Genomic DNA, 15,262 nt, shown 5'->3' with positions numbered 1-15,262 from the left:
CTTTGACTGTGGAAGTATCACTACTGGACTGAGGCTATTGCTGACCATCTGGCTTTCAGAAGTGTGGTTCCCGCTGCCAAGATGTCATTGATTACATGGGAAGATTTAAAACCAGGATTTGTTACTGAGCCCAAAGAAAAATCAGTTTTCTCCTTGGAGAATAGGAACTTCTTGTTCTCACCATCAGAAGCTATTCTACCCAGTCAGAGGCTAACTCCCAATCCTCCTGAAGCCATTTCCATTTTGGGGAGTCCCACAGAGGAGTGGACAATTACCTGAGTCAAGAGACAGAAGCTGTGGGCCATCAAGTGTCACATAGTTCCAACTTTGACCTGGACAGTCCCAAGGCAGGGAACCATTTTGAAAGTCCCCGGAGCACCTTCCTGTTGGATGTAAAGTCAGTATTTGCTTCGCACTAGAGTACAGATGGGGTGGGGATGGAGCACAGAGGAATCTCGGGACCTCTTGTTCTAGGCAAGCTCTGGGCTAACAAAGAATGGTGACAACTAGAACAGGGTACTGTTGTGATCTTGGATGTATCAGTGGCTTCTGATAGACTTGGAATGTGGCATGTCTGGAGCAGAGATGGGGAAGGGGCAGGAGCATAGAGCCGGGCTAAGGCAGTATCTGAATTACTCTAACTCAGACAGCATTTTCTCAGCATATAATCTGGGCCAGGCTCTGGGTTTGGCCCAGGCAGGAATACAGGGATGAAGACCATGTGGCCTCTTGCTTCAAAGTGGGTCCAATTCTTAAGTCCTTCTCTGTGTCTACACTAATTCCTTGGTCATCTCACCTAATTTCATGGCTTAAATACTGTCTCTACCCTGACGTTGAACACATCCCAGTCTCCACCACTGACTTTAATCTCAAAACTCAGATTGACATATCTAACCACCTACTCAATATCCCCATTTGGGTGTCGAGTGCAGATCTCTATTCATCCTGTCCAAAACTGAATTCCTGATCTTTCTGCTCAAACCTTCTCCACTCACAGCCCTCTATATATTAGTTCATGGCAACTCCATCCTTCCAGTTGCTCAAACTAAAAGCACCTGAGGGACATCATTGACTCCTTTTTCTCTCACATACATACAACCAACCTTCCAGAAAATTCTGTGTGTTTTTCCTTCAAAATACGTGTAGAATCTGGCCATTGCCCATCACCTCCACTTCTACCAACCTGATCTCAGGCACCATCATTTCTCACCTGGTGACTTCAGTAGCCTCCCAACTGGTCTCCCTGCCTCTCCCCTTGACCCCTCTACAACCTACTCTCACACAGCAGCCAGAGTGAGTCTTTGATGATAAACCAGATCTTGCCACTTCTCTTCTCAAAGTCCTGCAATGGCTCCCCATTTCACTGAGAGGAAAATCCTAAGTCCTAAGTAGCCAGAAAGGTCCTACATGATTGAGCATATCACCTGTCACTCTCCCCACCCTCTTACTCTGCTCTAACCACACTCCTCCCTCTCTGTTCTTGAACAAACTAATATTTCTTCTCCTCAGAGAGCTTTTCATTGACTGTACACTCGGCCTGTGTAAGGCTCTTCCCTCAGATGTCAGCACAGCCAACAGCCTCACTTCCATCAAGGCTTTGCTCAAATATCACCTTCTCAAGGATGCTTACCCTGGAGCCTTCTTTAAACTCACACATTTCTCACCCCACACCCCACCCTGCTCTTCTGGCACTCCCCATCCCTTTTGCCCCTTTATCCTTTTGTTTCTTCTTTCCAAAGAACTTATTGCCTTCCAACATACCTGTGTACAGGCTTATTATTTATTGTCTATCTCCACCCACTCAAATGTAAACACCACGAGGTCAAGGACCTTTGTCAATTTTGTATACCTCCAGCCACATACAAGGCACTCAGTAGATATTTTTGCAATGAATGAATGAATGGATATAGCAGGGAAGACAAAAGTATATATTTGTATATATACACTGCCTGATACAAGGCAGGCTGCCGGAATTGCTGTAACAGAGACAAAGAGACCACCAGACATTCTGCAGTTGGAGCTGTGCTGAGAAGTGGTCCATGGCATTTCTGACTCTCCAACTATACATACCTGGATAGATGTCAAGCACATGTCTGCAGTTCTCCTGTGGCGTCTTCAGCGTACGTGACTAAGACCCATCTAGTGCTCCAGGAAAGTTCCACTTCTGCTGCGAGAGAATAATTCCCGAGCTGGAATCAAGAGATGAAGCTTTAGACACAAAGTACTGTCTGACCTTGAGCAGATCATCTCCCTTTTCTGTGCCGCAGCTTTCTCATTTGTAAAGTGAATACAAAGGACAAACTCTTAGGGAACGGTTTCCCCCAGGAGATCTGTGATTCTATGATGTGTGGTTAGGGAGACTTGACAGAACAATCAGGGTCACTCTGGGCCCTTCTGAAGGCATCTGGCCAACTCTCACCTCCCTGTGGCCACGTACGAGATAGAGACTGAGGGTAAGGGTTGAAGATAGGCAGACCCCAGGCCTGCCCGTGACTCTGTTTCTCCACAATTACAGGAAATTGGCCTCGCCTCTCTGGGTGCACCTGACGAGTACGTTGAGAAACTTGCCACGGTAAGTCCCCTCTCTTCTTGGTGGACAGTGGGAGTGTTATAGGCTGTCGCCCTCAGGTCTTTGAAACTTTGATGCTCCCCTGAAAGCCAGGCCATTTGGGAAGAAAATCAGAATGCGCTAGGTCGTCTTTGCATAAGTGAAATTTCACGTTTGGATTTCTCCTTAATGGGTTGATTTTGAAATCAATGGCATGCAGATGTTTACATGGGATTTTAAACAGAGTGCCTTGAAAGCATCAACAGGCGGTAACGATAGCCCTTGAGAACTCCTGGGCATAAAGTGTGTGGGGGGAGTAATCTCGATTCATGGCTTTGAAGAAGGAATATATACTCTCTGCCTTTGCAGCAGAGCCAGCACTGGGGACTTTCCCTTTTCATACATAAGGTAGCAATTGGGGTGGGCTTTCCCCCTCTTACCAAACACTTCCCTCCCCCCAGTGAAGGTGATGGCACTCATCCATTGAAGCCTGGAATTAGCACCTCTGCGCAGCAGGGCGTTTCCTTCCTACAGACTCCTTTCCAACTTGAGTGGTCCCTCCCCAGCCTCTAAGCCACATTTCTTACAGTGTGCTTAGCCTGGAAGATGAAAAATAAAACTTTATATGGAATTAGGGATCACAAATGCATGCAAATCTATCATTAAAATGTATCAGTTTAGAAGTGTATGAATTCAACTTATCAGAAGGGCAAAAACTCCCAGCAGGTTCTTTTTCACTGACCAGCTCTCTTTGAGACCGTGAGCGAGTGGCTTTTGCTGCCTTCTCTTTAAGAAGGGATATACTAGTTTCTAGCCTACCCATCTCAGTGTATCATAATGATCTAAAGAGTTAAAATTTGTGTGAATGTGAATTTTTAAATGCCGGATGCTGTAGAGATGCAATGAGCAATTTTCAGAGAAGCTGCAGAGCTTGATAGAATCCCTCACTCATAAGAAGAAAATAAACTCAGAAAGAGTGTCATGTTACCTGCTGTAACAATGATAAAAGTACTCATCACCAACCTGATTTATTTTTTGAAAAAGTATCTTATTATTGATATACTGGGCTGGGAACAGTCCTGGGTTCTTGATCTGATCTTGATTTGCTGTATAACTGTATGCGTGTTGCTTGACCTCTCTGGGCTGAAGACTCGCATCTGTAGGTGATGGCACAGAGAAGAAAGCATGGGGGAATGGAGGAATTCCTGTCACGAGAGAGGAACTTGTTGGAGGTGTCCTTTTGGGGCTTCCTCAATACCTTTCCCCCCATCCCCCACACTTCCTATCACATCCTGCATTCAGCCGACTCTTGATTCAATAGGTGATAAGTTAGGGAGAAGCACAGGACACAGAGAAGTGACCCCAGGTCACACTGATTCAGAGAACAGAACTGCACATACTCCCAGCTGGGCAGTCCTACCCTTGGCCCTAGGGCACCTGCTGCTTTCCCCTTCCTTGGGATGTGCTCTCAATTTGACTCTTTATTCCAGATTTACTGGTTTACTGTAGAGTTTGGGCTCTGCAAGCAAGGAGACTCCATAAAGGCCTATGGTGCTGGGCTCCTGTCATCCTTTGGTGAATTACAGGTACGACCCTAACAGGAACCAAGGGTGGATTTTAAAGTGGTGGGTACAACCAACCATCCTTTCTCTCTTGGCGCTGTGGAAACCCCATGTACATCCATTTGAAATTCAACCCAGGGGCTTAACTTCAAGTGATTGGTTTCTCAGCAGCTATGACTTGATCATGACTATGGATGTTAGAGGTAAAAATTGGGGGAGGGGGAATGGCAGCTGGTTAGCTCAGTAGGTTAGAGCGTGGTGCTGATAACACCAAGGTTGCTGGTTTGATCCCCGCATGGGCCACGGTGAGCTGCGCCCTCCTTAAAAAAAAAAAAGAAAAAAAAAAAAAAAAGAAGGTAGAAATTGAACTGCAAGTACACAGATCTCCAGGACACAGGAGCCTCCAGATTCCAAGGCTGAACTGTGCATACAGATGTTTACAAACACGTGCCAGAAAATGTGGTTGGCTTTCACATTGTTGATCACCTTACTTGAAAATGGTTGGAGTGAATTACTTCTCTCTATCTTACCTGGGGGTTTTAGATGGGCTATGAAGGGTAGGATCCAGCATATGCAAAATAATTGGGCTGTGGTGTGAGAGGAATAAGGGTGAGATGGGAGAAGATGCACAAATGACCCATAGGATGCAGCAGGGACCACCGGCCCTGGTTTAACCGTGAACTTTCTGCTTGGGGCCTGTAGTACTGCTTGTCTGGTAAGCCGAAGCTCCTCCCCCTGGAGCTGGAGAAGACAGCCACCCAGGAGTATACAATCACAGAGTTCCAGCCCCTGTATTACGTGGCCGAGAGTTTTAATGATGCCAAGGAGAAAGTGAGGTGAGGTGGTGACTAAGGTGGGTCAGCAGCGCTTGGGACCTCCTGACTCGACCTGGTGCCCCTGATCTGTGGGTGGCTGGCCAGGAGCTGCACTCCATATCCACAGCAGCAGATAGGGCCTCCCCAGCCTTGCCCGTTCCACCCTCTGTTGGGAGGGGCCCCTTAGCGGGATGATGTTGCACAGCTTGTTGTCTGGACGTGCTCCACCCTGCAGAGCACTCTGCCACCCGATCCTTGCTCTGTGCAGCCCCACTAAATGCTCCTGGGTACGGGTGGCCACAGAGGTCCCTCCGCCAAATCAGTCCTTGAAATCTTCTAACCCCTGGGGAAGTCGCTTGTTCACTTTATCCTCCCAGACACCCGTATAACTCGCTCCCCGCCCTCCTTCAAATCCTCACCCACATTTCACCTTTGTGTGTCTTTCTTCAACCAACTTATTTGAAATCAGTACTCAGCCATGACTGCACTTGCTACAACCCCCTGAGGGGGTCGTGCTCTTGTTCCAGTATTATGGAAGATTAAGCCCCGTGCCCATGGCCACCAGGCTGTCATCGGCAGAGGCAGGAGAGGAGCCCAGGCAGTCTGGCTCTGGAACTTGGGTAGCCAGTCACTACGCCCCACCACTCTTGCCAAACTTGACGGGCCCTACTAACCTCCCTTATAACTGTCTCCACAGTTCTGGCAGCTTCTACTGTCACCAGAAGCCAACTTAGAAATAGCATTTGTGATGTCTTTGCCTTTTATAGGACATTTTGGAATAGCTTGTTAATTATATTGCTTGATGTGCCTCCTACGGCCCTCACGGTGCATTCCTCCCAGACCCAGCAGCAATGCATCGGGAAGGCAGGGAGGTGAAGAGCACAGGCCAGGGTAAGACTACCTGGGTCCCTTCCCAGCTTCAGCATGTATTGAAGTCACTTAGCCTTCCCAAGCCGCAGTTTCCTCATCTGTAAAATGGGGATAATAACAGCACCTTCCTCCTAAGGTTTTTAGGAAGATTAAAATAGGAATGATCATTGTGAAGACTACAGGACGGAAGAACTTAACATAGTTTTTGGCCCACAGGAAGCACTCGAGCCATGCTAAATTTCATTAATAATGTGTTTTCTCCAACTCTTGAGAGTTGTGTTTCCCCCGCTGCACTGATTGTCAAAGCTTATTTTTTTCTATAACATTCTTCAGCTGGATTTTACTTACTCTTTTTATTTTAATGGATGATGAGAATTTTGACCTTATGGTCTATGTGTTTTTATTGTAAGCTACCTCTTTCTTTCTGGAGGTAGGTGACCAAATACATTAATGCATACATTTGTTTGTATATTCACATTGACACACACACAGAACACAAAGCGTCCCCAAGAGGACCTCACTAAAACACCATTTCACTTCTCAGCCTGGCTTCTAAACCTCCTGTTCTAGCGAGGTTTCAGGGCTACTACTAATAGCCAAGTGAAATGCCACCGAGAAATCCTTTAGGATGATTTTTCCCAAAATGGTGCTCTTTCCTCAGATCTGTGGTTTTGGTTTCAGGAGCTTTGCTGCTACAATCCCGCGGCCTTTCTCAGTTCGTTATGACCCATACACCCAAAGGATTGAGGTTTTGGACAATACCCAGCAGCTTAAGATTTTGGCTGACTCCATCAACAGTAAGTAACTTACCCCCTTTGAGACCACCCTCTTTTCCGGAAATAGAGGCTTGTGTTTTCTTACCTTCACTATAGGAACAGTAAGAAATATATTAAATATTGAACTAAGAGGAAAAGCACCACCAGGTAGGCTGCTGGCTTATTAAGGAGAAAAACTTGACAAAACGTTCAGCATTGTTTTGTGCATTTTTTCTTTTTTGACCTTCCAAGATGCCACCCCACTTCCTACCAGTATACCATCTTTCTATCCTTGCTCATCACTGCCACGTTCCTCTTCCTCCTTTGCGTCTCCACCCCCTTTCCTCGAAGTGTCCATTGGATATTATTTTGCCTGGAATCTCCCCCTAAGAGAAAAGTTCTGTCTACTTTATCAGCCACCTAGTAGCTCATCGATTGGTCTTCCACGCTTCCTGGGCAATGAGGATATTATAACAGTGGCTCTTTAAAAAATCACAGTGTTATTGTGTTCGTTGCCCAGTTCTCTCTCTAGCCCTTTAAACTCCCCTCTAGCAGCACTGACGACTGTGAGTTCCCACGCTCTTTCTTGGCTCCTGGCCTCTGCCCCTACAGTTCTTAACATAGTCTTCTTACCATTCCCATTTCAAGGTCCCCACTCCAGTTTATCCTCTCAGTCCTTCCTAGATCTCTCTTCTTGTAGGAAGGAACACCGATTTGGGTGCCCATCCTACACCTTGGAATTCCCACAGATCCCTCTTTCAGAATGTTTATCATTATATGTTTTTTAATTGTCTACTTGTCTATTTCCCCAGCTAGACCTGAGCAGAAGGTCATGTTGTGTTCACTGTAAATCCCCAGGACTTAGCCCTATTCCTAAAAATTATATTAGGTACTTAGCAGCTTAATTTGCTCTAGGACACACTTGCTTGTCTTTCTGGCGGTCCAGGGTATCTGTAGAGCTTTCCTTCACACCGTATTTCAAATGAATCAAATTATTTTCTATTAGCCTTCTGCACTGTCACACTATTGCCTCCATTCATAGTAATTGGGAATACAAGGGTATGAATGATCTTAGCCTTGGTCTCTAATAACACAGCTTCACTCTTAGTGGTCATTCCTAATTCTTCCATTGCTGCCCTTCCAAGTCTCAGCCTCCTTTTGATTTCCTGGCTGCAGTCTCAATTTGAATTGATGACTGAACCAAGTCATACGCATGAGTCTACAAAGCTGAGCAGGGCTGTTGAGGATGGGGCACTGTGGACATCACTCATTCATAAGGTAGCCGGAAGTCTGGGCTAACTCAATGGCCTGTAACACACACTTAAGAGCTATTGAGTAAATGGACAAAAACACCAAAGGACAGAGACAGCAGGGAGGAATTCTAGGTCACATGGGGGTTCCTTTGTAATGTTAACAAAGCTTAAAAGGGCAGGTAGGCTTCAAATATCCCTCTAATACTCCTCTGACGTTGCCTGAGGCCACTTCTAATACATAGAGCTGGCCTTGGCCATTATAATCACTCCCTATAGTTATGGCCACTAGTGATCAGCCATTTGAAAAAGCCCAAAGCTGATTCACCCCAATAGACTCTATATTGGACACTCAGCTGGAATAGATCTATTCACCAAAGAGGCCAGCTTAGTGCTCCAGCGGTAGGGATGGATTAGGAGGGGTCAGACCATAGCTGTTTTCTCTCTTTGTCTTATTTCCCCTGAAAAGGCAAAAATAACTCCATAGGCTGTTGTTTCTAAGGGAATCTTGAAAATCCCAGAGTAACAAATTTAAGAACTGAAGGGCTCTTGGAGTTATGTGACCTTAAGTAAAGCTCCACTTCTCTGTACTTGTATGTCTTCAGGATCTAGGAGGGAGCGAGGCTTGTCTGTCTCCAAGGTCCCTTCTACTTCTATGAAGAGACTGTGTCCCTGTGGCCCCCTGGCATGTGAGAACATGGCACGAATGAAAGGGGCTCCATCATGTCTAGTCCAGCGGTCTGGCAATGCAGGCTGAGGTGTCTGCTTAGACTGTGCATTCTCAAACCCAGTGTGTGTCAGTCACTTGGAAAGCTAGCTAAAAATTAATCGTCCCTGTCTAATCGCTATGTTGTTTTTGTACATCTAAGACTAATAAAAAATTAATAGTCCTGAGTCATAGCCCCAGACTAAATTCATTAAATTTGTGGTAAGACTTGGGAGTTTGTATATGTAAGATGATCCCAGGTGATTCTGACACAGGAAGTTTGTATGAACCAACTTTTAGCTTCAGTGGTTTAGCTCCTTACAAGCATCTATGGATGGTCACGTAAGAGAGAAACAACAGCTAGTGATTTTCCTGAGAAAACTATTAACTCCTTCCCTGAGAAATAGCCTATGGAAAGAGGAAGCTAATTAATTAATAGCTTTACCACTTCCTAAAACTTGTAATTACCTGTGCTATAACTGCCCTAATTCTATTACTACAGCTAAGCTGTAAGCTCCTGGAAGGTTGGGGTCTAGATAGAGCATGTCTACATCCCACGGATCCCTACTGCTTCACACACTGTGGACACTTGAAAGGTGTTTGCTGATGATATGAGTGGCTCATCTGTTTTTCTTCATAGGTGAAGTTGGAATCCTTTGCAGTGCTCTTCAGAAAATAAAGTGAAGCCATGGGCAGAATCGGGCCTGTCAACTGAGAATCTGTTGATGGAAATCCAACAACTTCTTTTATTTTATCTGAAAAAGTCTGAAGATCAAACCTTAATTTGAAATGACTGCCTTAAATCATTTTTTGACCAAGATGGAGGATAAACAAACAAATCTAATCTAAAACGACAGCATAGTCATACATACCTACGAGCACATTGGTGGATCTTTTGGGGTCATCTTTGATTTAGAGATAGTAACCGCCTCTTCTCAATTGAGTTAAAATTAATAATCTGTGGCATTTCATCAAAGTTAATTAAAATTTGTGACCTGCTTCATTCAAGCTTCATATATGCTTTTGTTACTTGCCACAGAGCATTCCTAAAGGAGTATATATCACTAAATGTAAAACACATGCCTATGATCAGAATTGAATTTTTGGATTGAATATAAATCTTAGCTTTGAAGCGTGATCTTCTCTCTCAGTGAACTATGATTCTAACTACTGCCTTGTTATGTTGCCTGTGCAGGTTTTCTTTAATTAAAATAGTTTTAAACATTAAAGTTCATAGCATAATATCAGAACATTTGTCTATGTTTTATAATCATTAATACTGCTGTGGAAGATAATAGAACTCCCTGCCTGACTCCCACAACTTGCAGTATCCTTTTCCAGTTAACTGTCAAGTTTGTTTCGGGAGACATTTTGAAGATACTTAAGATACAACTGTCAGGCAGGGTCTCTGCTCCCACTCCCTGCACAAGAACGCAGGATATGGTGAGGCCGAAAAGGAACACCCACGGAGCCATAGATAGGGGGTTCATACCACTATATTCTCGCTGGCGGTTGAGTTGGAGACACAGGAAGCAGGAGCCACGCGATCCGCAACCTGCCATCGCTTCTCTGCCAACCAACCAACCCCTTGCTAACTGCAATCGCACTTGCTAGCTCAGCCACGGCAGTTATATCAGTGGCCAATGGCTAACCGGTTACAGCTGATGGCCACCTACTACCTGAGCCAGCACCTTTCCGCATGAGGCCGACAGTCTGGAAACTGCTCTCTGGGACTCTGTCCCCACACTCCACCCCCCAGGGTCTCGCCTCACAATCTATGCAACAAGCGTCTTCCACGAGGGGCTCTGTGTCAGGAACCCAGTTCACGAAATTAGTTCCAGTCCAGTCAGGCAATGTTCCAGGGGGTGTCCCTTAATGTCCACCTACTTTCTGGGCACAGCCAGAGTTTCTCAGGGTACCGCCAGTCCTTCTGGGCACAGCCAGACCTCCTGGGCACAGCCAGGGTTTTTATAAATAAGACTGCAGTCTGTGCCGGTATCAACTAGGGCCAAAACCCTCTGCACATTAGAAGGAGACCAATGTATGGATAGTTCCACATGGGGTCTCCAGTTCCCACTCCTCCCCTCTGACCCGGTACCTTGCCCCTCCCCCCTCCCAATCAAGCTGAAAGGAGTCGGCCTCAAGAAGCTGCATGAAGTCCTGGAGGGACACCTGTCGCACTTTCCCAGACTTCCCCTTTAGGATTCGCCAGAATTACTGTTCCAGACGCAACTGTTTCCAAAGTTCCAACAAGAGAGCATTGCGTTGTCAGTCTATTTTTTCCTGATCAACCCCCGCTGCTACAAGATCACAACATATCTGCGTGCGTGTTACTGTCTGAGGCCCGTGACCTCGCCCGCTTACTTTTGATTTGGACTTCCAGGTCTTGACTTCTCAGACCTCCTATCTGAACTTCCCTTGCCACCAGCTGTCAACATCCCCTAGGGTGTCAATGGCGGTGGTAACTTCATGGATCTGCTGCCCCAAGGATCCAAAAGCACTTGCAGGTGCAGTATCCAAAACCAGATCTCTCGTGCTGGTTGTAAACAGCTCATCATCCGGCCCCCACCTATTAGGGTTGAACATAGCATATCTCATACCCATTTCACGGATGATTTAAGTTCAGTATACGATTGCCATTGCCTCACAGTGTCTGGCAGCTCGCCAGCCTGTCGAGTACCGCAGCAGTGAGCCACTCCATGAGAGTGTGGTTGCCCTGGTTTGGGGCCAACCTATGGCAGTTCTGTAACCTTTGTCGCAAGGATGGATGCACCATCATGAAGGCTAGCTTTTTCATCTCGCCTGGGGGCAGAGAATGCTGTCTGCCCCCTCATCCCATAAATGTAACAGCCAAGCCGAGACTGGCTCTCCAGGGCCCTGTCGGCACCGCCTCCCCAGCTCCTGCAACTCAGTGGGAGTGTAAAGGGTGTAGGCTGTGAATTCAGTCACAGCTGGGTTGCCGGCATCAATGCCCCCGGGGCCCAAATGTTGCTCATGCTTTACCTTTTGCTTCATGATGGGCTGGGCATGGGGATTGGGAGCTACATGGTCTCCACTCATGTACGCCTCTGCCTCAGAGTCTCCACTGTGGGGCCCCTCTTCTAACAGGCGACCCGAGCTTCCAGCGCTTCCAACCGGGACACCTGGTCCGGCACCTGGGCTATTCCAGTAAGCGCGTCCCCTGAGTTATGACTCAATGTGGTGAGAATCTCCTCTAACTGGCAGTCCCGAGCTTCCAGCGCCTCCCACCGGGACTGCTGGTCCTGTACCTGGGCTATTTAAGTGAGTCTTCCGTGCTACAATGCAATGCAGTGAGGAACATCCAGCCCACATGGCCGGCTGTACCCCTCGCGTCCTCCGGCAACCGCTCAACCAGAACCTGCAGGGCCCTCTCCACGCTGGCTGGAGAGCCATCCATGTCCTCCCACCCCTCCTTGGGGGTCCAACTCCTAAGAACAGTAGCTACCAGGTACTGCACACTGTGTGGGGGCCACCTGTCCTCCTGCCCAGAGTCACACACCATTCCTACATGGCCAGAATCCTGCTCGCCGTGCCAGGTGTCCGAGTGGGTGGTGGCCTCAGTGTAAAATGTCCACAACTCTAGGAGCCCACGGTAGCAGCAGACCACCAAAAGAAAGATGACACTTACTTTGGCCAATAGGGCGGCATGCCATCCGGTGGCTTAAGAGGACCACCAATTCACCGAGGGGTCACATTTCTCCCAGTCAGATTGCATTTCCTGTTCCTGGTGCCACTCCTCATGGGCTTCCTGAGACCTAGTGTTCGTATTCACAAACTGCTCCACCATCCTTCGGAGATTGGCCAATGCCGTACCCTCCTGCTCGTGAAACTGAGCTTTCATACCTATAAACTGCTCCATTACCCCTTTGAAAATTCTGGCCGGCACCCTGCTCGCTGTGCCATATGTCATGCAGGGTCTCTGGTGCTGCTCTCCACACAAGAACGCAGGACATGGTGAGGCCAAAAAGGAACACCAGCGGAGCCATAGATAGGGGAGTCATACCACTATATTCTCGCTGGCAGCTGGGTTGAAGACACAGGAAGCAGGAGCCACACGAACCACAATCTGCCATCCACTTCTCTGCCAACCAACCAACACTCGTGCTAACAGCAGTCGCGCTTGCTAGCTCAGCCATGGCAGTTACCGTGTTTCCCCAAAAATAAGACCTAGCGGGACAATCAACTCTAATGTGTCTTTTGGAGCAAAAATTAATATAAGACCTGGTCGTATTTTACTATAATATAAGACTGGGTCTTATATAATATGATAGAAGCCCATATTATATTATATAAGACCCAGTCTTATATTATAGTAAAATACGACCAGGTCTTATATTAATTTTTGCTCCAAAAGACGCATTAGAGCTGATTGTCCTGCTAGGTCTTATTTTCGGGGAAACACGGTATATCAGTGGCTAATGGCTTGCTGGTTACAGCTGATGGCCAACTAGTCACAGCTGATGGTCATCTACTACCCGAGCCAGCATCTTTCCACGTGAGGCCGAGAGCCTGGAAACTGCTCTCTGGGGCTCTATCCCCAAACAACAGATGTTAATTAAAGGCCTGGCTGGTAGACAGTCAGTAAATATTCATTGAATGAATAAGGGAATACATTATTACATAACAAATCTTCAACAAAACTGAAAAATTTTAATTATGTTTAAAAACTTTAATGTTTACAAAATGTTGTACTTTCAAATGTTTCTTGGAATGAAATATTTCTCCCATTACCTTAGAAACATATTACTGTGTTTCCCCCAAAATAAGACCTAGCCAGACAATCAGCTCTAATGCGTCTTTTGAAGCAAAAATTAATATAAGACCTGGTATTTATTATATTATATTATATTATATTATATTATATTATATTATATTATATTATTATATTATATTATGGCCCAGTCTTATACTATAGTAAAATTAGACCGGGTCTTATATTAATTTTCGCTCCAAAAGACACATTAGAGCTGATTTTCTGGCTAGGTCTTATTTTTGGGGAAACATGGTAGCTGGGTAATCTTGTGTCATGAAAGAATGATCAAAGTCTCAGATTTCCCACCTATTTTAGGAGCTCATTGTGATCATCTAAGTCATGTCTGCATAGTCAACAGACTTCAACTTTTGTTGGTTGTGCATTTTATATGAACACATGAGTATCCGAGAAACAGTGGGGAGAATAACAATGTTTTGCAAGCTATGCTTTGAAATAATTCTCATACCACTTTAACAGTTTATTTCAGAAAAATCTTAAAGGATTTTTTTCAAGAGTGATCTTTGGACCAGCTGTGTCATCATCAACAGTCAGTAAATCCTAGGCACCATCCCAGCTCTGCCCAACAAGAATATCTGGGGATGGGGCACAGACACCTGAATTTTGAAGTACCCCAGGTGATTTGTTTTTATGCCCAGCCAAATGTACTAGGTACGTTAGGTTTGAAACAACCTGACTTCTGGTGTCGGTTCTGCCACTTGCCAATTATGTCACCTTGCATAAAGTCACTTCCCTTCTTTGGACCTTAGTTTTACTCTAACAATGAGGGAATTAAATGGGATGAATCAAGGTCCTTTCCAGCCTTGAAATACAATTCAAATAGTAACATGTGACGTTAAACAGCTGTCCCTAATCCACTAACAGGGTGTAATGATACCTGCCTAAGTATGCCAGCTAGGTGGAAAGAGCAATTTGGTCTGAATGTGTGTGAGGTTTCATTGCTTTGAAGTCGGGATTTTCATGTCTGTATCTTTTTCTTCCTGCCTTTCTAGGACCATTGACAAGCCCTGACTGTAAAAATGGAAGTGGACTTTCCCCCTGTTGTTTCTCTAGAGGCCAAACACTCTGCAAAGAGACTATTTTGATAAATGTTTCTTTACTTCATGTTAAATGCAAATTAGACAATTTCTTGACCTTGGAACTGAAATATTATGTAGTATTTTAGACTGGGTATTTTATTTTATAGTGATTTTTAATCCTACTGAAGATAATTCAGTGTGTTTGAAGTCAAAGCTTAGGTTTAGTTTGGAATTTTGTCAGGAAGACATTACATACTGAATGGAAGATAATCTTTGAATTTTTAGAAATGTGCTACTCAGTACTTAGATCTTTTTATCTGGATATAAAAGCCCAGCTTCCAGCAATGGGATTCAATACATTTCCATATATTACTGTTACTATCTGTTTAACATGTAGTATATGAGCAGTTTTTTAGAAATAATAATGTTTTACTGACAGCTAATCTTGCTGTATCCAAACAAAAGGGATACATGTAAGAAGATTCCCAATGTGTAGTATTCATGCTCAATAAATTTCTGGAAGGAGGAATCTAACTTTCAACTCTAGGTTTCTAAGTTATATAATTTAGTTGGACTAGTTCATGTCTACGTAGTTTGTATTTAAATGCTTCAATAACAACATATATGGGAGTGCTTAATAAATGTTTGTTAATTAATAAAGGGGAAAAATTGCATCAATGAAACTTTTCAGTTATCCATAGTAGGGCTGAAATGGTCAGAAAGTAAGTGACTTGCCTAATAATTGCAAATAATCACAGAGGAGACAAAATAGGAAAGCCTATAAAAAATGGACCTTGCAAAGGCAAGACAAAAAAATGGGATAAAGCTTTCTGTTCTTAATGGAGTGTTTTCAGTCTCTCTCTCTCTCTCTCTCTCTCTCTCTCTCTCTCTCTCTCTCTCACACACACACACACACACACACACACACAAAATCACTCTTCATAG

The 15,262-nt window shown here is 45.1% G+C and overlaps 1 protein-coding gene across 1 annotated transcript in view; it reads left to right on the top strand.

The window, feature by feature from the left end:
- PAH (phenylalanine hydroxylase) overlaps positions 1 to 9,756 on the top strand; it is a 60,482-nt gene extending 50,726 nt beyond the window's left edge. Inside the window, exons 9-13 of the mRNA XM_019732085.2 lie at positions 2,516 to 2,572; positions 4,039 to 4,134; positions 4,813 to 4,946; positions 6,477 to 6,592; positions 9,147 to 9,756. Of these exons, the coding sequence (XP_019587644.1) occupies positions 2,516 to 2,572; positions 4,039 to 4,134; positions 4,813 to 4,946; positions 6,477 to 6,592; positions 9,147 to 9,190 (447 nt within the window). The 3' untranslated portion in view covers positions 9,191 to 9,756. The remainder of the gene's footprint in view (positions 1 to 2,515; positions 2,573 to 4,038; positions 4,135 to 4,812; positions 4,947 to 6,476; positions 6,593 to 9,146) is intronic.
- Positions 9,757 to 15,262: the final 5,506 nt, after the last annotated feature.

The sequence above is a fragment of the Rhinolophus sinicus genome, linkage group LG02 (genome assembly GCF_036562045.2).
Source record: "Rhinolophus sinicus isolate RSC01 linkage group LG02, ASM3656204v1, whole genome shotgun sequence".
NCBI lineage: Eukaryota > Metazoa > Chordata > Mammalia > Chiroptera > Rhinolophidae > Rhinolophus > Rhinolophus sinicus.
Note: the sequence above shows the minus strand (reverse complement) of the source record. Positions and strands in the feature narration are given on the sequence as shown.